The 23,458-nt window shown below is 35.3% G+C and overlaps 2 protein-coding genes across 3 annotated transcripts; one reads left to right on the forward strand and one right to left on the reverse strand.

Annotated features, from left to right (window-relative positions):
- Window positions 1–1,081: 1,081 nt before the first annotated feature.
- On the reverse strand, window positions 1,082–4,749 carry LOC121258484 (probable WRKY transcription factor 4). The gene is made up of 4 exons (XM_041160007.1): window positions 4,097–4,749; window positions 2,927–3,555; window positions 2,664–2,822; window positions 1,082–1,776 (listed from the first exon to the last, which is right to left on the reverse strand). The coding sequence occupies exons 1-4, from the start codon at window positions 4,577–4,579 to the stop codon at window positions 1,494–1,496; spliced, it is 1,554 nt and encodes a 517-aa protein (XP_041015941.1). The 5' UTR covers window positions 4,580–4,749; the 3' UTR covers window positions 1,082–1,493.
- Window positions 4,750–12,742: 7,993 nt separating this feature from the next.
- On the forward strand, window positions 12,743–21,081 carry LOC121257914 (isopentenyl phosphate kinase). 2 transcript variants are annotated; one of them, XM_041159185.1, is made up of 12 exons: window positions 12,746–12,985; window positions 13,443–13,676; window positions 16,195–16,292; window positions 16,946–16,988; window positions 17,722–17,783; window positions 17,919–17,975; window positions 18,679–18,714; window positions 18,793–18,870; window positions 19,453–19,519; window positions 19,624–19,683; window positions 20,556–20,659; window positions 20,743–21,081. In XM_041159185.1, exons 1-12 carry the CDS (start codon window positions 12,928–12,930, stop codon window positions 20,836–20,838), a joined length of 993 nt encoding a protein of 330 aa, XP_041015119.1. In that variant the 5' UTR covers window positions 12,746–12,927; the 3' UTR covers window positions 20,839–21,081. The 2 variants fall into 2 exon arrangements, with proteins under 2 accessions (XP_041015120.1, XP_041015119.1); XM_041159186.1 differs by lacking the exon at window positions 19,624–19,683 and having other exon boundaries at window positions 12,743–12,985.
- The last annotated feature ends 2,377 nt before the right edge of the window (window positions 21,082–23,458 follow it).

Genomic DNA, 23,458 nt, shown 5'->3' on the forward strand with positions numbered 1-23,458 from the left:
ATTTTCATTATTTAAACGAGACGTAAAACATCCATGATGGAGATCTGTTACCAACTTGGTCAGACTATGGACTTGAAAGGATTAACACGAACAAATTGAGAAACAATAGGAAGCAATTTTGAATTTATGAGCCATCAACCACATTGGCATTTCCCTTCTTGAATTTCGGTATCTATCATTACCCAAAAAGTTATATATATATGTAAGTCAGCGTACATTAATAACAAGCAAATTTATGATTTAAGAGCTCATCTTAGAAATTTCTCATAATATCTATTCATAATATCTGTTAATAGTAAATCACACCTCCATCTTCACTGACTTTTCACGAGTCCAGATATTATACAGTTGTAAATTTATTTATTTTTAATAAATTTATTTGACAACCTCGTCCATTGCATCTCTGTGCTGGCCCTGGGCTGGACAATCTCATCCAAGTGGAGAGCTGTTTTATCTCTGTACTAGGCTGTTGTATAATAAACAGTGTGTAGACAAGACTTGTAGGTATTGCTTGATTACACAAATCATCTCAATTAATAATTATAATTTTTTTACTGTTTCACATAAAATATAATAAATAATTTAACTTTTTTAAATTTTAAAATAAAAATAATATTATAATAATATTTTATTCAACTTTTAACTTTCATAACACCTCATTTTACATGTTATTTCTGTTGTAGCAAGCTTGTGCTGTGTATAGCCCAAACTTGGATTTTGGCTAGTGGATGCCAGTTTGAAACATTCATTTTTGAGTGTTTGGTGTAGCTGTTCAGCTGCTGCTTAAAAAAGATTTCATTTTTCCCCCATCAACACTGATGTCAGGCGCCAAAACTAGAACAACCAACAGAGAAAGTCCCATTCTGTGTGCGATTGAAGAATATTGATTTTGCAAATCGTGCCCAAATGGCAAATACCTGTCAATGACTCCATGGGATCTTCTTGAGCCTAGTATTTGGGCCAGAATAACAAATACAACAGCTAAGCAACTGTATAGAATAGAGAAAAAAATCTGTTTGCAAGTCTGTTTCTTGACACTGCACACAGAAATAATTGATATGGAAGCTTGCCGCATTAGTTTGCATAAAAAGGTTTTGGTATTTAGACTCTTTTTTTAGAACTGTAAGAATTCTATAATAAATGGTATCATTACACACCAGCATATAAATACTGTAACTTTAAATCTAAAACACTCGTCTTTCCATGTACAAAAGAATGCAGAGAATCTAATGAAATATTGCTTCTTACACTGGTTTACATACAACAAGAATCAGAGTCTTAATCCAAGCAACCTGTCTTCAACTGACTTCTCCATCTTCTTTTCATTAATTTCCATTCTACTGTATATGGCGGTTGGATACACTCGAGATGATTTCGCCCTTACATACTGATGCAGGAGCCTCTCCTGCCGACTGTCACCTATGGCCAGAAACGGATCTAATGATCATCATGCTATTGGTTACCAACTGGCCTTCAGATTCACAACCAAGAAACTATGCTATCTGCTCTTCTTTTAATCGTAAACACGCAACAGATTGTTGATTATTGTTCCCAAGATTCATCATGCTTGTTAAGGCATGCTTCTCAGCTACTGCATTGTTTGGTTTTTGCTGTGATGCTATGTTTTTCACTGTGTTATGGCTGCTAGTTTTAGCAATTGGTACGTCATGATTATGTTTTCCCTCATATGTTGTAATAACAGCTTTAGGATCTGTTGAAGCCCTCTCGACGTGCTTACGGACATTGCATCCTGGGGTTGTGCATTTATAATAGCTCCTGCGGATCAGAAATAATGAGGAACTTGTGGAATAGATTAATGAGGTATAATGGAAATAGATTTCACTGCAAATTAATTCAAAAAGCCAAATGAAAAGTTCTCTTGGAACAAAAAATTCCAAAACATTATTTTTCCTACCCATCAAGGTAAATGAGGTAGTGTTGTTAAAAAAAACATAGAGAAATCAGGCTGATAGACACAAAACAACCATGAAGGTGATCACATAATGGTTCTCATATGACAAAATATGGTAGAGATGATGGAGAATTAAAGAGAGGAATGATAAGAGTCGATGAAAAAGATGCACTGTTATCATATGTGGTCAAAGACAAAATGAATCTATCCATCTTGAATCCATTCATCCCACTACATGGAAGGGCTGATCATAGACCTATACTAGAGACAACCAAGGATAAACCCTATACCTTTGAGGACAGATCAACAATGGCTTCTTTTTAAATGCACAATGTATACAATTGACTGGGAAACTAGGCATGGAACTCCCAGGAATTTGGAAGCTTGTTGCCTACTACTTGTACCGAGAGTAGCAGTAGCAATTCAACAACTAAAGGCCCCTAATAAAATTTCTATACTTTTTAAACCTATAACAGATTTTGGAATTACCACATGCACAACCACTTTCTTGAGAGGATTCTGAATTCTCAGGTAGTTAAGGATTTAAATGAAAGTTTCAGCAAGTTTCAACCCTTATCCTTTAAAATTTTTATATCTATATTATCAACCTCTTTCAGTAAATGGCTTTTACAAAAACGGTGGAACTTCTGCTGAGAGATAACTGTGTGGATATAGTTTTGATGAGCTACAAATTAACACATTGGCCAATGGGATCAAAACTCAAAAGATAAATAAAAAAAGTAGTACTTACCTTGGATAAGGGTTGCCTTTTACAACCTTCTGTCCATATTTTCTCCATCTATATCCGTCATCCAAAAGATCCACTTCACTAGTTGTCTGCACCACGATTCTAGGCTCTGCAAGAGTCCTGTGTGAAATGGCTGGCTCTGAAACCTTGAACTCTGTACTTCTACACAACAAAAAGAGATCTGTTAGAAATCAAAACAAAACTAACTAATAATCACCCCTTGGTCATGAGCTGATCAATATTTAGATAACAAAAAGTACATATACCGTCTCTTTGGGTCAGGTTCATCTTCATCTTTTTCATCTACTCCAGTTTCAGCATCGCCCACTTCCTCGCTGTCACTTGTCCCAAACAAGTGTTCAGGTGTAGCTTGGCTAGATTCGTGATCTTTCTTAGACATTGAATAAGGAGCCATAGAATTTCCAGTGTCCTTTCCTCGCTTATTGTTTTGGGGCGGTTGATGGTTGTGCTGGCCCTTGTAAATGATCTCGGTGATTTGGCCATCAAGAGAGCGCTCAACCTTTTTCTTGACAGGGCAATTTGGATGGGTGCATTTGTAATAGCTTCGAGGAAATTCACTACCTTTCACCTGCTTCTGCCCATATTTCCGCCAGTTGTAGCCATCCTCAGCAACCTTATCAACAACAAATGAACAAGGTTGGGAGACATCAGAAGATTCATTCACTGCAACATCAGAGTCAGGTATTGAAGGTGGCGCCTGCTGTTGCGCAGTTGTATCAGTAGTAAAGGGTGGTAGCTGTGTTGATAATGATGCAGTAGTTGCAGTTGATAATGAAGATGAATAATCAGATTGGATACGCAAATGGGAATGGATTTGTGCAATCTGAGATGCGACCTGTGCCAAAGCCTGCTGTTGTGTCGTTCCAAAGGGTCCCTACACGTTTCATTCACAACAAAAACAAGACAGCAACACAAATAAATTAAGATTTTGGATTCAATACCCGCCATATTCATATTTAATATGTACATGACACATGACACATGCATATCATATATATATATATATATAACAGTAATTGAGATTTTTTTTTTTTTTTTTTTTTTTTTTTTTTTTTTTTTTTTATCACAGATCGATCCAAGGTTTCTCGAATCATCCAGTCATTAATTTTCCATTTTCATTATTATTTTCAAAACAGGGAATAAAAATAAGATTGACCCTGCTTCCATCTCTGTTCACTGTCCTGCTGCATGCTCTGTTTCGCAAAAATAAGCATAATTTTTACGCATTAAGATGCAAACGAAATTCAACTTCTCAAAGTTGTGTCTCTCTACAACAAAAGAGAACAGCAGGAAAGATACTAAATTTTCGTGCAAAACCAAAACCGAAGGAACCACGTCTTTCGAAAAAACCCAAGACAAGACTGATAGCTACACATGCAAGTTCCGCCGCACATGTAAAAAACACCAAGAATCACCTGACCCGGAGAGAACAGCCCCGGCGAATCTAGCAAGCCGGCGGAGCTCGTCCCCGGAGGAACGGTAAAAATCGGCGGCTGAGAAATCGCCAAACCCGGAGGTCGATTCTGGCCGAACCTAAAATCGTCATCTCGCGCGCGGGAATTTGATTCCTCCGGCGCGGGGACGCTGGGGAGGCGGCGGGAGGGAATATCCGCAGGAGGTGCCATGGCACCGGCGAGGAGCTGAGAGAAGGACCTGCAGTCGTCGGTGTCGGAGAAGAAACTGGAGACAAGGGTCATCGGTCCTGGGCTGAAGTCGAGCCCAGCAAGCCCCGGCCCACCACCGCCACCGTTGAAGATCGTATCAAAGGAGGAACGCGGTGGGAGAGTGATGGTAGGGAGAGAAGAAAGAGAAGAAGAAGGAACCGTCGATTTGGAAGGTTCCAATACCGAAGGCACTGCTGCAGAAGCCGGCGGCGCCGAGTGTTCGTTCTGAGCCATTCGTTGGTTCTCGCCTCTCTGTGTGTTTCTGTGGCTATTGCATCTATCTATGATCTATCGATCTGTATTTGGTTTTTGCTTCTGCAGATTCTCAAAGTTCAGCAAAAAAAATTTAAAAAGTCAACGTTAATGTCCCTTCATTTCTTCCTTCCTTTAACCTCTTCTACATGTTTTTCCATTTGTCTTCGTTACGGACATGCTAAAAGCAGATTGGACTAACTGTCTATGGAGGTAGCAGTGAAATGACGGCTAAACCCTCCGCACACTTTTTTACTTCCCGTAGCTACTGTCACTTCGCCACGTGTACATACAGTACGTAAGCTCCTTTATTTTTTTTTTGTGGGCAAATGACAGTGTGACGAGAGTTGCCCAAAGGTGTTTTTTTTTCTTCTTGCCTTTCTTGAATTTAATAAATTGATATATAAATTAATTTTTCACATTGATTTTTTAAGAAAGTTCTATCCTAATGCTTTCTAATACTTCCTCCACGGTATATTAGAAAGCATTCATTCAATGTTAATAAAATCCTATCTAAAATTCATCATTTTTAATTAAGTAAATCTATTCATCATCTCTTTTTTTATTATTCTATAATATGACATTATGTTCATAAGTAAAATATAAATATTTTCCGATCATCTAATACTACATTATGAAATAATAAAAATTGAGATGATGAGTAGTATTATTCTTTTTAATTATATCAACCTTTTAAGCTTTTTTTTTTTGTTTAAATGATTGGATTATAAAACGATTTAAAATGTACTGCATTAGTTAATATGACTAAAAATAATAAAATTCAGGAAGAACGATAATATTGTTCGTTAAAAATATATATTGAAATGATTTATAATCCAAAAATTCTTATGGAGCGAGTCTTTGGTACTTGCAAAGAGATTATATATATTATGCTTGTAAATGCTTCGTTTGGAATGTTAACTTATTTCAATTTATCTCAATTCATCATTATAATTTTTTTAAATCTCAATATAAAATATAATAAACAATTCAACTTTTTCAAATTCTAAAATAATAATAATATTAAAAAATAATATTTTAATAATATTTTATCATCTTAACTCAACTCAATTTAATTCAATTCAACATTTAAAGTCACTCGTTGTAACCTTCACGGGCAAACACTTTCCACAAAACACCGCGATCCATCCTTATGTCCTGATCCCCTTTCTTGTTTTTTTGCTATTTGTTTTTTAAATGAAAGAGTTTTAATTTGGATACATATAGAACACAGAAAGACACAAACGGGTCAAACCAAAACCTTAAAAAGAGCAATAATTTAAGGCTAGGATGGGACAAAAAAGGGTTCAACCCAAAAAATGCAACAAAGTTTATCTATAATCCATTCAGGGATATAGCATGCGACACCTTCAATCTATGCTTACGGTAGAATGGAGACTTAGAGCATCATGACATGTAATATACGATTACATATTTTCATTCATGATAGATAACATGCAATGCAATCTAATTCATCTAACAGTATGCAATAATCGTAGCAGAAATATAATTTGTAAAAATTTTACACCAAAATAACTAAAAAGAAACATAATTTATTAACATTCATTCACGCCTCATTTAAAAATCTGTAACATGAAGCAGGTACATAGTACTTATAAACAAATGGAGAATATATCTCCTTATTCGGGTTGTGGTTAATGGGGTTTCAAAACAGAACATTTTCAGAGTATCGCTCGAATATACTGAATAGCTTGCACGACCATCTGTAAGAACATCATAATCAACTCCAATTGGCGGTTTGGGTCTAGTTCCTCCTTAATCATCCTCAACCAAGGGTTGGCATTCATCACCATTTTTGAGTCCTACTACAACTTCTACCAATCCTAATGGAATGGTAGTTGGAACTAATATACTAAGATTCCTTGAAATCTTAGTAAGTTAACAACCAACATACACAAAGATAATATAAGCATGACAGATAATAAACATGAAATGAATGCATGAGGTGCAAAGAAAATATTTATATATATTTCCATCCAGATTCTTCAACATCTTTCAGGAAAGACACATTTTCTTACAGAGAACATTTCATATTTTTTTACTTCTTTTCAATTCAACTTCTTTCTTTATTTTCTTATAAGCTTTCTTAATGTATAGTATCATCACGACTCCCCATTTTTTGCACCGCGAGTACCTACTGGTTACCGTAGCCTAACTTTTAGTTGAGACAACGTCATCAGAGCTGCACAGATGAATTTCAATGCATTGATTATAACTTTTCATAACATGTGTACCCATCAGCGTTAGGTTCCATAATTCGACAATGCACTGGAATCCTTTAAAGAGGAACATGTCGAAGTTCGTTGATTTGTCTTCGTCAATCCAAGGGTTAACTTTCCATTTTTAGTCACTCTAGAGTGGACAGATTAATTCCACTAGGATATTTCTCCAACCTAGCATTAGGTCGTAATAAAATGTTTTCATGCTATGCTCATAACAAAACACATTTTATAACGTACTTTTTTTTTGTAACAAGTGACATACTTCGTGTAAAATGTCATAATTTCATGCATCAAGTTAAATGGTACATGTTTATGCAAAAATAGTTAATATATGTTATGTAAGTGACTAAATGCTCATCATGTATCACAAAGCATTTCATGCTCAAAATAACATTTGTAACATGAATATAGTGTTTACACAAAGTTAGAACTTAAATAGTCACTAAAAGCCATACGCTTAATAAATTAGCACTTTAATCTTTTCTAACTTTCATCAAACCATTCAAATTCCTAACTTCCATGTTTTCAACTCCTAAATAACTCTCAAGCATCTTGAATCAAGTGTTTACCATGAAAATTCTTACCTAGGCCGTGGTATGTAATAATGCTAATTTCATAAAGAAATCAATGCCAATGTTCATGCTATTGCCTATATGTTGCTTCATATCAAACTTATACTTATTCATTAACCCGAGTTTTTCATGTGATGCTTATAATACTTAAACTTTATCTAGACTAAACCTTAATATGATCAGGAAAATGCATTTATAAGCAACTTTAACCAAACATCATGATCCGACTTTTAATTTACTAGTAGACCGAGGCATGCTTAATAATCAACCCAAGATATTAATTCAATACCTACCATGGCATGTCATTAGTTTTCAAGATACCATCCTTCACTTGATTTTCCAAAACTTTAACTAGACTTACAACTTCATATCATAGCACGTCAAGATCATATATTAACCATAACAAACTTATTCATGCTATCATCAAAGACCTAACCCGAGCATTCATCTCATTTCTTTCTCATTCCAGATCTTGAGCTTAAATTTCTCATGACAACAAGAATTCATACTTAGCATATTTGTTCATCAACCAATCAATATATCAAGATAAACTACTTACCAACTTAAAGCTTCCCTTCAATGTGCTCGACTATAGCTCTCTCTTTCACTCTTTTGAAACTTCTCTCTATATCACTCAAATTATCTTACTTGTGGTGTGGGATGAAGTAAGGCATGATGGGTGCTATTTATAGACTTCATTTGAAAAAGGAAAACATTCAAGAAACAACATGTACCATGGTTCATCCGACAACTCAATCCTAGGTTTACCATGATGAAATATCATGTCTTCTTATAATGATGTTCCTTCTTTGTTTTCTTATGTGCAGCTAAGGGAATCTCTTGTCTACCTTAGGATGAAGTCTTTCTGAGTTTGTGGGGCGTAGGGTGTAAGAATTTCATAAGTTTGAACATATTTTTCTGAACAAAGCTAGATCATGATCGGATTCCCTAACTCCTTCAAAACCATTGCCTAAAACCACTAGTTTCTCTTAGCTAGTTCAAATCTAATGACTTAGTAGGTGCAGAAGTGATTCTTTTCTTGTGAAAGAAAGAGATGAGAGTGAGGTGACACTAGCTTCTTGGTGAAAGAGATGAAAGAGAGGTGTGTGTTATGTTAGTAGCCGAGAAGAGCCATTTGGCTTCCTTCATCATCTATTCCACTTTCTTTCAAGTTCTTGAGGTCAAGTCAAGAATTATGTGTCAAGTAATGGCAAAATACCTTGTTGTTTCAATATTTGCTTAGGAACCAAGGGGATGGCGTGAGAATATAAGATGGTTTGTTAGCTTGTTCATGATGATACTCAGCTAGATGTTAGGTGTTATAGTTCCCTCTTTTGTATATGTTTAATGATGCAGCCTAGGCCTTCAAGCTATGTTTGATTTTCTCCATCAATGGTTTGCTATTAGACCTGTTTGACTTTAGAAGCTTTCATTCAAACTTGACTTAAACCAACGGCCTCGTTCAAGAGGACCCGATTGCACTCAATGGTCTGCTATTAAACCTGTTTAACTTTAGAAGCTTTCATTCAAACTTGACTCAAACCAATGGCCTCATTCAAGAGGTACTCGATTGCACTCAATTGATGTTTGGAGTGGGGAGCATGGGTTTGACATGTTGCTTGAGGGCATGACATGAGTTGGCACTTCTTCCTTGCTTAAGGTAACATGTAAGGAGTCTAGTTTGAGAAGGTAGAGGCTTGGTGGCAAATGGAAGGAAGAGAAATCAAGTTTTAATGCTAAGGGTGTAATTCAACCGAGATGGGTGTTTTGGTTTCTTCTAGTTTTTTTCTTCAATCTTTGTGTCCAAGTAAATTGTGTGGTTCAAGTTCAAGTCTAAATGCCTTGGAACTCCACTCTTTTGCTTGAGGACAAAGCCTATGGCCTAAAAGATGGGTTGACTTTGTTTGTTTGGATGTGTAAGGGAGTGGTAATACCCAGTTGGAAGTTTATTGCACTATTCCTCTCAGGAATGTGTAAGGGAGCGTCGCCTCTTGTCTTTGTTCTAAGGTTGAACTCCCGATTTGATTCTTGGGCGGGCTATGCTTGTTTCATGAATTTTATGCAAATTAAGCCAAGTACTCAATGACCTATATTGAAGGGTATTCAGTTTGCACTTAGTGAGTTATTTGTGTAGAGTGTTTGGTTTTAACTTGTCTCCTTTGGTCATGGTAGGTGTTGTTTACTTGAATTTTAATCTAGGTTAGCTAATACTTAATCTAGTTTAAAGAGATCAAGATTGAATTTTTAGAAATTTTTCTTAAAGGGATTGGCTGAAGTCTAGTAGTCGATATACCATTTCCATGCCAGTTAACTTGGTTTTCGTCATACGAAATCAGAAGTTGCCCTTTTGAATTCTTGAAGAGCAAAACTTGGCAGTAGTAGTTATTTGGGCGCCACTTAGAAGAGTCAAAATGCACAAGGTGTCAAATTCACAAGGTGAAAGTGAGGTGCAAGTACTTGTTTTCCACACGTTGGGTAACTTTGGCCCCAAGTTTTGTAGGTTGGGTTGGGTTTTGGATTGAGCTTTTTAATTTGGTACTTATTCCATTTGGTTGGGCCTAATCTTTGGGTTGCATATTGGGCCTTGGCCTTTTTGGGTTTGGGCTTGGTTAGTGGACTTTTCATTGGTCTTGGCCCATTTGGATTTAGGCCTAGCTGTTGGGCTTCCTATTGGGCCTTCTGCCAATCGGTATTTGGGCCTCTTTTATGGGCCTCGCCTCACCTTGGGCCCATTCTAGGTTCCCTCCTCAAGAGTTGGATCTTCTATCTTTTATACTTACACCCACTTCCTTTCTAGCTAAGACCCTCACAATGTAATGGGTTAGATTCCCACCAAGGTAGTAAGTTCTTCCTTGACCTTTTCCTAAGGATTAAAAGAATACTCTTTAAAAATTCTTAACTAAAAAATGATGAAGGTCACTTAACCCCATCTTACATCTCTAGGTGCCTCACATACTAAATTCCTTAATATGGTCAAGACTCAATGATTTTTATGGTCTCTTGGCATGATTTGGCGGGGTGTTACATAGCATTGTTCAAAGTGCAATGATGTTGAATGTCGACTTATAGCATGCATGCCAACTCTTTGTCGATAAAAGTTGGCTCGACTTTTTTCTACCAATCGGTGCCATTGGATGGGCGATTTTCTTTCATTAATGACATAAAATTTGTTGTAGTTGAGTCCAAATGGGGTATATGAATATGGCCGATCTAACTCAAATCTATTTAATTAAAAGTAATGTTAGGTAGTAGTAATTTCATGTGTACCCTATGTTTAAATAGACTCTACCATAAAAATAGACAATTTTTAAAAAATAGGTATTACTTTTAATTTAATTGTCTATTTTAAATAGACTATACTATAAAAAAATATGGTCTTTTGTAAAAAGTCATGCACACGAATTGCCTCCCATAAACCACATTTAACGTGGGCCCTTTCCCATAAAAGAAATTGCAATATGCATATTTTCATTTCACCTTACTTTTTTTTATTCCCTTCCTAAATTGGGAGAACAAAAAAGGAAATGATAAGCCACCAAAGTGTAGAGGAATCCCTTAATTAAACTTTGCATTCCCCACTCTTTCCACCTATCGAAACACAATAGAGGACGCATAAGAGGTTTGGTGTAATAAGCATAGCCAAAAAAGATACACGCAACACAATTAGTCTAAAGCTTTGGAGGCGCAATATCTACTTTGTAGAGCTATTGTTCCACCGTTCCAATATCAAACGATTACAAATTATTTATTATGTTTTTACTTATAAATCAATTATTTATTATCACATCAAAAAATGTCGAGAGGATAATAAGTATACTTTTTCTTTATAAAAATATTTTACAACAATAAAATTCCTCAGTTTAATCTATTTTATTAAAAAAAAGTTTTGTGATTTTATGTATTACAGTAAATTCTATCAGTTTGTAATTTTTTTATGAAATATTTTTATGAAGTAACCATTTATAGGCAAAGTTAACCAAAAAGATATTAAAGAAAAAAGAAAAGAAAAGAAAAGAAAAGAAAAGCCTTCTAAGTAAGGCAGTAAATGAATCAGTCCATTTGATAATCCGCTCGGTACCTGCCCGGTTAAACTCGAATCGAATTCAACTCGTAAAAAAAAAAGCTTGACCTTGAAGGCAGATATCCGCTCTATTAGTAAATGACACATACCCGACTAAATTCAACTCGACTCCACTAAAACTTGTTAAAGCCGGCTCGTTTATGTCCAAATCGACTCGTTAGCTCGACTCGATTAAAATTCATTCATATATTGATAAATATATACATACACCTATGTATATATACATATATATGTATGTATTAGCTAATAATATAAACATAACACTTTTATAATTAAATATGTAATATGTAACCTAATTACTTATGCTTATATATTGAATATGCTTCATAGTTATATTTTATAATTTGTACAATAATTAGTCTATTAGTATGTGAGAACCATATATGAAATAGATATATGCTATTATATTATGTGTATGTATTAATAATTTATATAGGCATATAATATATTGTTATTAAAAATAAATATCAACTAGCTACATATTAATTATTTATAAATTTTTAAAATCTTATAATTCAATAGAAATTTTACTTGTTAATTGTAAAAATTTAATTTTTTATTTATTTAATTTATTAAATATTAAATATTATTAAAAAAAATAAACAACTCCAGCCGAGAGCTTGAGCTCGGCTCGATTCGAACTAACGAGTTCAATTTAGAGCATTAGCATTGGTCTATTCATATGCATATGTAAAATCACCTCTTTTGCATATCCACTTTGTTATTCAAGCAAAATTCTCACATTGACTTATGCATATTTGAGACAAAATAATAATAAATTATTATTATTTTATTATTATTAATTTTTTGCTAAAATCAATTTTTTATATATATTTGTAATTAACATCCACTACATACATTTGACATTAATAATACAAATGTAATAATAAAAAAATATAATTTTTTTTTATATATTATATTAAAAATATAATAAATGAAAAATATATATATAATATATTATAATAATAAAATGAATGTACAAGTGAAGATTTGTTGTGTTGTTGAAAGAGGGAGAAAATGAAGTGATTGTGAGAGAGAGAGTGGGAGGAGAGAGAAATAATAAGTAAAATATGATTTGTAGGGTGAATAGTAGTTATCTAAATTTGGATAAGTACTGTTCATAAATAGCTAAATATTTAGATATATATAAGTTAATATGAAGAATTTTAAGGTCATATTATACAAATATAATTTTATATATATATATATATGCATAGATCACTACTAATACCGTTATAAGGTCGAAATAAAAATTTCGAACTCCAGCTTTTTTTTTTTTTAAATGAATCGAACTCAACGAGTCAAAGAGCGGCGCGGTTCGATTATAGTCCAGTTTATTCGCTTTTATTTGCTTCCCAACTCTGAGTCAAATCTCGGTTCAGTATACAGACTGCAGAGCAAAAGGTAAACGTAGCTGAAAAACAAACCAACTCAATGGAGGGGAAGCAAGAAAGGCATAAAACCAAGTCAATCCGTTGCATCGTAAAACTGGGTCTGTCTTTTTTGTTCTGTTTTGTTTTGTATTGGTTTTTTCTTGGGTACCACCCATCTCAATTCCTCTGATTCCAGGACAAATTCTCAATCCCTTGTGATATACGTAGATTTACACTACTACCTTGTTACTCTTTTTCCCTGTAAGTTATCTTTTATTAGCTTTATCAGCATGCCCAGAAGATGGCTTCAGCCAACAATGTTTATACTAGTTCATTCGCAACACTAGATTACTGGGTGCCTATTAAAATTTCGTTTCACCCATGTTCAAATTGATCCCTGCTTGAATGCGGGTCAAGCTAGAGGCATGTGTGCAAAGAGGAAAAATCGTTTTGAGCAATCTATACTTTATAGTGTATAAATTTTAGCAGATACACAAAAGGAATATGCAAATATAAAGTCTTCGATACTTCTTTGTTTGATGGATCAAACTAAGAAATGTGTTTTGTGTTGCGAAGGAGGTGCGGCAATTACTTGCAAAAATGAACTCGAGAAGATAAATAAAGAAAGCCTTGACATAGTCTCATCTCAGCTGAGGCAAGCAATGATTTCGGGGCGGTCTACTCCAACGAAGGGTCCTGGGATGGATTGGAGCAAGAGACATGGGGAATCAGAGGTGTTTTGTACCGAAGATGATTTTGGAGAGGATGCATTTGCAGATTCTAGTCGTTTTGTTGTTGTTCATGGAGCAGGTTAGTCGCATGGCATAAGGAACACACCTCGAATTTAAATATGGTTATTATGCTAGTAATGTTGTTTTTTTTTAACGCTAGTATTGTTATTTATTTTCAAGCAATGACATTAAAGTTTTGATTACACAAACAGTAAGTGTTGAGTGTGGCTTGATTCCTGTTGAAAACGCCATTGCAAAGACTTGGCTCGACCTTGGCTCAAGCTAAATTTGGCTTGACACTTCGCTCAAGAGAACCCTAGACAGATCGCTCTCTTGACATCTACTCGACAGTCCGCTTGAGCAAAATCCAGGCAGATTGTTGGCTCAACACTCCCTCGACAATCAGCTCAAGCGAACTCCAGGCAACTTGTTCGCTCGACACGCCGCTCGAGCGAATGTTCATAATTAGAGTTTTCTGCGTACATGTTATTTTTTCATTGTATTGTGACTTTGAGCAACCAGAACAGAGAGAAAAGAGAGAAAACTCATTTTGTGAGATTTTGAGAGCTCATTAGGTGTATTGGGGCTTTTGGGATTGATGAGTGATTTGTGATACCTCTCTTGTACTCCATTTTGTGAAAGTGAATTCCTTGAGACCGACTCTACCAGTGGACGTAGGTTTGTTTTAAGCCGAACCACGTAAACATTGGTATTCTTTGTGTGATTGTCAAATTTTCTTTTGTCTGCTTCCGCTATTATATTTCAAATTAGCTGCTGATAGCCAGTTAATCCCAATAGAGTGTAGGTACTCTAGATCATGCTATTGGAAAGTAGCTTGATTTTGATTTTTGGCATTGGTGCACAGTGAGAACAAGTGTAGAGTTTCATCGCGTAGATAGAGTAGGTAGTTTGGCCTCCTTCGGGATATGCTCATGCAAACTTTGTGGTTTTCTTACTTTGGTAGAGAATATTTGTTATTAGCCTTCCGCGGGCTTGTATTTAGAAGCTGTTGTTCAAGTAAGCAGTCTATATAGTGGTGTGTTGCTTTTGTGTGAAGAGATTGAATCTCTTCATTAGGACCAAGCTTGTGATTCGGTCAAGTTGTCTATGAAATTGAAGACTTTTGGGTGGAAATTGAGTTTTTCAAGGATAGACATTGTGTTCTGTTTGGGATTTGTGGAGGAGTTTGTTTTTTTATCTTTGGTGGGCATCTTTGATGTCTTTGTTGTTGAATTGTGAAATTCGATTTGGTGGAATTCATTTTATTCAAGCTTGATAGAATTCAAGCCAAGGTGGAGATTTGTTGAGTGTGGCTTGATTCCTGTTGAAAACGCCATTCCAGAGACTTGGCTTGATTGTGGCTCAACCTTGGATTGAGCGAACTTTGGCTCGACAATCCACTCGAGCGAATTCCAGACAGATTGTTCGCTCGACATCCGCTTGATAGTCCGCTCAAGCGAACCCTATGCAGATTGTTTGCTCGACACTCGCTCGACAATCAGCTCGAGCGAACGCCAGGCAAATTATTCGCTCGACACGTCGCTCGAGCGAATGTTTGTAATTAGGGTTTTCCGCGCTGTACAGTATAAATACATGTTATTTTTTCATTGTATTGTGACTTTGAGCTGCCAGAACAGAGAGAAAAGAGAGAGAACTCTTTTTGTGAGATTTTGAGAGTTCAATAGGTGTATTGGGGCTTTAAGGGATTGAGGAGTGATTTGTGATACCTCTTTTGTACTCCATTTTGTGATAGTGAATTCCTTGAGACCGACTCCACTAGTGGATGTAGGCTTGTTCTAAGCCGAACCACGTAAATCTTGGTGTTCTGTGTGATTGTCAAATTTTCTTTTGTTTGCTTCCGCTATTATATTTCAAATTAGCCGCTAATAGCCAGTTAATCCCAATATTAAGAATAATGTTTTTGAAGGTTTGGGTTATGCCTAGAAGGATAGTTGACTTCAGTACTGGTTGAAGAGGCTTATATGGATGTACACAAATTGCATCTGTATGAAAGAAGGTCCTTATCTGCTTGATGTGGTTTATTTGGAGAGAAGTGAACAATAAAATTTTTTGGGATCATGAAAGAAATGGACAAGCTTAAAATTTTATTGTTCAATGCATTGTTCCTTTGGACAGCCGCTATAGATTTTAATAGGCTGAATTTTCATAACTTACTGTATCTTTTCTTAATTCTAATTTGGCGTTTCTTTTGTATAGGCCTATGTAATTTGTTGCAACTTTTAATAAATATTTGACTACTTATAAAAAATAAAAAAAAATCTATTCATCATCCATTTTCTCATCATCCTATGATATGGCATTAGATGATAGGTTTACAAGTGAAATATAATAAATAGTCTCAAATCATCTAATGCCACATCATGAGATGATAAAATGATAATGAGAATTGAGATGATAAGTAGCATTACTTATAAAAAAAAGAGAATAATGCTTTTGAGCATACAGAACTTGGTCATTGATTTATACTAAAGGCCGAGGTCTGTGCATTCATCCAGGAGTTGATAGTAGTTTTTACAGGTATTTTCTTCTAAATATATGTTGGAAGTTCATTATATAACCTACAATGGTGGCCCTAGGTTCTTTTGGGCACTTTCAGGCTAGTAAATCTGGGGTTCATAAAGGAGGATTGGGCCAACCTCTTGTCAAGGCTGGTTTTGTTGCTACACGGATTTCTGTAAGATAAACTGCCCTTGCCTCTTCGTATGCTGTTACATGTTGATGTTTTGAGCTTTTTATTTCAGCTTATATGTAGAGAATTTCTTCCTTTTAGCTGGTTGAGATTATGAAGATGGAATGGGTATCTTTTTATTGGCCTGATAACACTAAGTAGGACATAATTGGGCAACCAGGTATAACATCCAGAAAGCATTATCAAGTTTCAATTGCCATGCAGTATTATATCAAACCTGAAATATTGCACCCATGTACCCTTGTATTTAACAGAACCGTTTCATCTGTTTGAGGTTTCTGTTAACCCTGTTATAGATGCCATACTATTAGGTGAGATTTATACATGGAATTGTCTGGGTCCTTGATTATTTGGGGTATATAATTACAATTCAACTGGAGAAAGAAAGAGGAAAGAATAAAAAGTAAAAAATTATTATTCTTTCAAGGGTGAGGCTGTTTTTATGTTCAAGCTACTATAGGTTTTGAGTTGTTGTTCATCTCAGCCTTTGTTTATTTTGGGAATTACATCTGAAGTTCTACAGGAACAAAATGTCAGATACTGAGATGGGATGGGCTGACCAAAATATTCAACTAAATACCTTATCTGCAATCTACATTCATTTGGTTTTCTTTGTTTTATTCCCATTTCTTTTTCAGGTTACGAGTCTCAATCTTGAAATTGTTAGAGCACTGGCCAGAGGTACCAGAGCTGTTACAATTGAACTTCTATTTGCATTTGTTAGCTCTATTGATATCTGTTCACTTCTTCCCCCATCAAGTCTAGTCTGTTACGTGAGTCAGTTTTGTGTGCCAAAAAGCTAAAGAAATGCCATTTTTTTGTTTTGATACACCCTTTGCTCCTGACAAACTAATCACAATCAATTTTCCCATTTGGCAACTATGCCACTGGTTCCCATAAGTTCTTTTAACCACATCATTGAGGTTGGATATTTGCCAATTTTCCATATTTTGTTTGTGATACTCTTTCGGTAGCAATTTTTTTTTCATGCTTGATATCACATTGTGTATTAATATAACATAGTAAAATCTACATTGACAGTGAATACAAGCAGTTCAGCAATTATTTATTTATACGATTTCTGTGAAACAGTTTTTGGTAGTGCTCATCATTTTGGTACAACAGATCAAAGAGTTCTAGAATTGGAGATGAAAATCTTGCTTGCTTCAAGACCTTATTTTCTTTCGAGCATGACATTCAAATTTCTTTTCTAGCATGGCATTCAAATTTGCATGAGAATGCTATCCGACTGTTGTGATTTTGATATAGGTGTGACCCACTACCTCTTGTGTTGCTTTTCACTGAATCTAGTACTTAATTATCTGCTTAGATGACCCAATTTTTCTATGCCACATCTTTGAGAAAGGTGAAGTAGATCAAATTGTCCTTATTGAAGCATTTTCTTTTTTCGCAGAGGGTATTCCATCGGTTGGAATGTCTCCATTTACGTGTGGATGGTCAACCTCTGAGAGAAATGTTAGAAGCCTCTAGACAGACTGCATTTGCTTCAATATAGGCACCGATAATGGAGACTTATTTTTTATTCACATATTCTTTCTTGTTGGAGATGCCTTCTTCTCTTCCTAACTTAAAACTTTTGTATTTGGACAGATAGCCGCAGCTGATTTGTCCATGGTGGCTAAGGCTATTGACTCTGGTTTTATACCTGTAAGTTTGAGTTCTTTGATTCATAATAATACTTCAAAGCTTGCATAAATCCTGTTCTTTTGAACATTATCCTTTGTACTCAAAATAGATGGCCACATTTTTTGTAGTTGCTAGTTAGAGTGTTTACCAGACACTTAAGTGCTTACCTTGGTTGTCAGGTAAATGATCCTTTTAACTGTCAGCATACTTAAAAGCTTGAGACACTAAATGGGATTTCATGAATACATATAAACTATTGAAACCCTAGTTTGAGTAAGTGAAAGTTTATGTCATTATTAATGCTTCATGGAGAAAGATAAATAGATCAGATTACTGAAGTTGCAGAATCATACAAACAAGCACTTATTATTCTTTATAAATCAGTATGAAATTTTTTGGGTACTAAAGATGTGTATGACTTGTTAAAACACCAAAGACAGTGTAATCACGAATTTGAGTGCAGAGAAATTTTTAAGGCAGCCATTGCCAAACAATTTCCCAGAGCAATAATAAAATTCCTGGGTGCCAAGCACAAGTTTTTTCTTTTTGGGGATAAATAGCATATCACCTAGTGTCGTGAAAAAGAAATGATTTGGTATTTTCTTTAGTAGTCGCTTTTTTTTGTGGGTTGTGGGGGGGGGGGGGGGGGGGGGGGGGGGGGGGGGGGGGGGGGGTCTCATGGATATTTCACATTGCTTGGTGCTTATTCTTACCTGCCTCCTAGGTTCTGCATGGAGATGCTGTGCTTGATGAATTACAGGTTTGGTCCATGTGAGTTATGTTTATCGGCTTTCTTTGTTATTAGTTGGTATTCTCATTTATTTACTTATTAAATCAGGGCTGCAGCATATTGAGTGGAGATGTTATCATACGCCATCTTGCTGCACAGTTAAAGCCTGAATATGTTGTTTTTCTTGTATCCACTGTTTATGGAATATATCCTTTTTCATGCTTAACTTTCTGTGGACGTTAAGATGCTTCTAATCATTCTATGCAAAATCAACTAGAGGGCTTGAGGATTGGTCTTCAGTCTGTAGTTATTATGAACTGGTAAATGACATTGAAATAAATGAATTTCACAACTATCCTGCATACCTACACTCTTAATTAATGTTCCAAAGCATTGATGAAAGCAGCCTTAACTTCTTGCCACTTTTGGCATGAAGTGAAAACATATAGTGTGAGAATGTGGTTTTCAAGGAAAGAGACTTGATAATTTATTTCTTTGAGTAAAATTCTAAAAGATGGAATTATATATTATGCTGGGATCTTGCCTATTCTTATGATCAATAAAATCTTGTTTACCGATAAAAAAATATCATGCTCTATTATGCACACAGATACAATTTTCCGATATAATGTATCAGGTGTATGAATGGTTCTTCCAGTTTTTGTAACTGACACATTTTACCCTTAGCGATACTCAAATTACCTTTTCTCTATTTGATATGTTTCAAACGATATTATATGCTGTTATCCGATTAATTTGGATTGAAAGACAGATGTTTTAGGGGTATATGATCGTCCACCAGTGGAACCTACTGCAGTACTCTTACAGGAGATTGGTGAGCATTTCTTATAAATCCTTGATCATATACATGGATGGTAACGGAACAGTTTCAGTTGGTTTTTTTAATGGATGGGCATGGCAATTTTTCTATAAAAACAGCTGTGCGTGAAGATGGGAGCTGGGATGTTGTTAAACCAGTGCTTCAGAACATGACCAAAGGTTGGTAAGAGGAATTAAGATGATTTATCAGAGTTATATGGGAGTAAGAAATGTCATTAGTCTTAGGGTATCACTCCCTTCAAGGTCCAAGGTTCAACACCTCATGGGTACAAACAATCCTTTGGGGCCACATCTCCTGGTGAAAAGCCAGCGATTTAACCAGTTCCGTATAGGGAAACTTCCGAGGGTGCGGTGCACGGCGAGACCGGGGTTTACTCTGAAGGGATGGGTCCGAAGGGCCCTGCCTTGGAGAGGTTCCCCGACATAAAAAAAAAATGTCATTGTTTCACGTTTACAATTTTATTTTATTTTTATTTTTTGGGGGAGGGCACTTGTTTTTAGTATGGCCATTTTGGATATTCGTGGATTTGTCTTCTTTCATCTATTGTTAGGGCTACATCAACCATAAGGACGTTGGTCTAAACATTTTTCCTGCCTTTAAATGCAGCATAATCTAATGAGTTACATTGATTTTTATGGTTGATGTATCTATTTTATGGTTGATGCCTTTAAATGCAGTATCTATTTTATTTTACTGAAATTGACTGTATCTAGTGAAGTTAAAACTAAGAAGCAGGTTACTTCTTCATGCTTTCAAGTATATTTCAGCATAGATTGGTACACGGAGGGTTTAGAGAATAGATATTTCTGTTTTCAACACTTATGAAATCTTCCCTGTGCCACTTTGTCGAGGTCACAATGGATTTAGATATTGAAGAATTAAGAAATGCTGAGCATGTTTTAAAATTACTCCTTTTTTGTTAACTTACTACAAGGAATGTATGATTCTGAACTGAAATGACCAAGTATGTATCTGCTGTTTTAAACCAGAGCGCCAAATTAACAAATGTTTTCCCATTTTCTATCGGCAGTTGAAACTACCGTCGCAGCTCATGATACCACTGGGGGCATGATGACTAAAATAACAGAAGCTGCAATGATCGCAAGACTTGGAATTGATGTTTACATCGTGAAAGTAATGATTGTCATATCTTCTCACATTCTTTTATCATTCAATTTATTGTTGGAGAACTTGTATTAAAATTAAGCTGGATGCAGGCAGCCACAAGTTACTCATTAAGGGCTTTAAATGGGGAACTGAGAGGCAACATTCCTGATGATTGGTATGGGACAGTCATCCGGTTTGTGAGCTAACTGTAAAATGTTGTTGTGATCTGTAAAGACCCGCCATTCTACCAATGCAATGTCTAATGAGGTATGCACAAACTTGATTGCTTTTGAGATTGTTTGACGGAAGTGCTCATGTATCTTCCCAGAACTGCTCACAAATTGATATTTTTGCCGTCTTGTAACTTATAACTCTTTCATTTTCAATATGACTTTCAGTACACTCATTCCAGCAGAAAAACTAAGCATTCTTGTGGTGTTTGATCATTATCCTATGGTTTAGTTTGCCAGTTGCAGTGGGTTTACTTGCAGTATGTTAGGCCTTATTCATCAACCCCAGAAACGATAACTCTATGCAAGGAAGCTCCAATGCAGGAATGGTTTCTGTGAAAATAATGCTTATTTTTGCTTCTTTTTTTTCTTCACTCATGAGACATTTGAGAAGGCATGAGATATGCACAAAATGACTTCCAATATCATGCATAGCACAGCATATGCAAAAACATAGAAAGACGTACAATAAATCACTCTTTATTCACCTGAAATCAATCCGTCTTACCAACATCTGTTCAAATTTAGCCTTCAAAATATACACAAATAGAAATCACATGGTTGGAAAAAGAAGACACCTTTATCCCTCCGTATAAAGTTTCCCTGTTATAAATAATTCACAAACTGACTTTACCATATATCAAGGATGGATAAAACTAAAACACCCATGTATAGTGTTAGCATGAATAAATAAAGGTATAATGCTGATGTTGTATTCAGAATGCATTCAGTTAAAAGTTCCTGAACTGAGTGGCCCTAGTTCTCAAACTTGCACAAGACATTTGATTGCAGGCGTAAGCTATATGATTATCTGCCTGATCAGTTAAAAGTTCCAGTTTAGCAGTATTATTTTCCGAGTAATGCTACATGCAGTTGTGGAGTGTGCAAGCGATGTGCAGTCGCTTTGAAAGAGAGTGGAGTCTACTATTAAAAAATTAACTTTTTCTCATGTGTCCCATATTTATTTATTTTTTTAAAATTGATTGCACAGCGCTTGGACATTCACGGCTGCAATTATCATTTCTCTTCTTCTCCATACATGGAAGATAACTATTTGGGGCCAATGTCCTTGAGGGCACAAATCTGCTCCTCTCCCATAGCAGACATCACCGAAACAACCAGATCTTTTCCCTCACCAAACCGACCCTTGATCTGCATGATAAAAACCCAAATGAATGAGATAATGTAACAATTTTTTTTTTCTTTCTGATAAGTAACGAGATAATGTAACAATTCACAACACGGGTGTAAAAAAAAGGATATCAATAACAGAAAACATATTGCCCAAGTACCAAGCAATATGGCCATGTCCAATGTAAAGAAAAATGTTGTGTCACCAAGCAATATGGCCATGTTTAATGTAAAAAAATATTTTAGACAAATAGATTTTATAAAAGTAAATTTATAAATTAATGTAATGACACATTATATTATAAAACTACTTTTATTAGATTCTTAGGCCTCGTTTGTTTTTACAGATAAGATGAGTTGAGATAAAAGTTAAAAGTTGAATAAAATAGCCAGAATATATTTTTTTTAATATTTTTTTTGAGATTTCAAAAAGTTAAATTGTTTATTTTATTTTGTGTGAAAAATTTAAAAAGTTGTAATGATTAGATAAGTTGAGAGAAGATGCGAAAAAAAAAATGAGGTCTTATTTGACAGATTTTGACAGATCCACAAACTACTTTTATTTGACAGATCCAACCCCAGCCCTCATGTTGCTTGGGAAAAAGAGATTTCAATTGTAAAAGGCAGGTGCTTCTTTATACACACGCACATACATGCATTATTCTGTATTGTGTTTGGATTGCTTCGCAAAGGATGTTGGATGTGCACGCTGCCTGCTACAAATCGGTTCACCATTCTACCCAATACTAAAAGGAATTCATGCATATGTGGTGAACTTGTATCTCTAGCCAACAAGTCAGTTTCAACGAAAATTGGATTCAAACCCTACCCCATTTGTGGTATATCAGAACGATAAATCTCTATAGATTAATAAGCTTAAAAAATAAGCAATGCTACTCTTCATTTTAAATAATGTGACATATTTTAAATAGATTTATATGCCAACCACTTAATATATATATATATATATAAATCAATATCAACCAATATAATTGAAGATAACAAAATACAAAATGAATAACCACATCTCTCTCAAAAAATGAATTAAATTTGCAATTATTCCTCAAATTGCTTTTTTAGGAATTTGGGAGATTGGAATGAAACCTGAATCAACCTAAAAAAAGTAATTGGTTTGAATGCATTCGGTTTCACTGAAGTTTTGGTTCCATTCTAGGTCTAGTTTTTGGAACTGAATTAGATTAGTACGGTTCTAAAAAACTCCTTGAAACCAAACTAACCCAAATCAAGAGGCACCCCTGCGTTCCACTAGAGTTCAATTGACTATTGAGAACAGAGAGATCAATCTTCATAGAACTCAGTAAAATTATAGTCGAAAAACATGCATGCATAAAACCTAATGTGATTGTGAGAAGCAAATACATGCATGCCGCCATGATAAGGATCTGACATGAACATCCGATGACCAGATTAGCATGCAATAGAGTCATTATGCCAAACATCAAAC

Source organism: Juglans microcarpa x Juglans regia, chromosome 3S (genome assembly GCF_004785595.1).
Source record: "Juglans microcarpa x Juglans regia isolate MS1-56 chromosome 3S, Jm3101_v1.0, whole genome shotgun sequence".
NCBI classification, from domain to species: domain Eukaryota; kingdom Viridiplantae; phylum Streptophyta; class Magnoliopsida; order Fagales; family Juglandaceae; genus Juglans; species Juglans microcarpa x Juglans regia.

Excerpts from the sequence above, each read along its gene's own strand:
- LOC121257914 (XM_041159185.1), top strand. The coding sequence starts at position 12,928 with ATGGAGGGGAAGCAAGAAAGGCATAAAACCAAGTCAATCCGTTGCATC. Across the intron at positions 17,976-18,678 it reads TTGACTCTGGTTTTATACCT|GTTCTGCATGGAGATGCTGT; the intron begins GTAAGTTTGAGT and ends CCTGCCTCCTAG. Across the intron at positions 18,871-19,452 it reads CTGAATATGTTGTTTTTCTT|ACAGATGTTTTAGGGGTATA; the intron begins GTATCCACTGTT and ends TTGGATTGAAAG.
- LOC121258484 (XM_041160007.1), bottom strand. The coding sequence starts at position 4,579 with ATGGCTCAGAACGAACACTCGGCGCCGCCGGCTTCTGCAGCAGTGCCT. Across the intron at positions 3,556-4,096 it reads GGCTGTTCTCTCCGGGTCAG|GGACCCTTTGGAACGACACA; the intron begins GTGATTCTTGGT and ends TGAAACGTGTAG. Across the intron at positions 2,823-2,926 it reads GAACCTGACCCAAAGAGACG|AAGTACAGAGTTCAAGGTTT; the intron begins GTATATGTACTT and ends TTTGTTGTGTAG.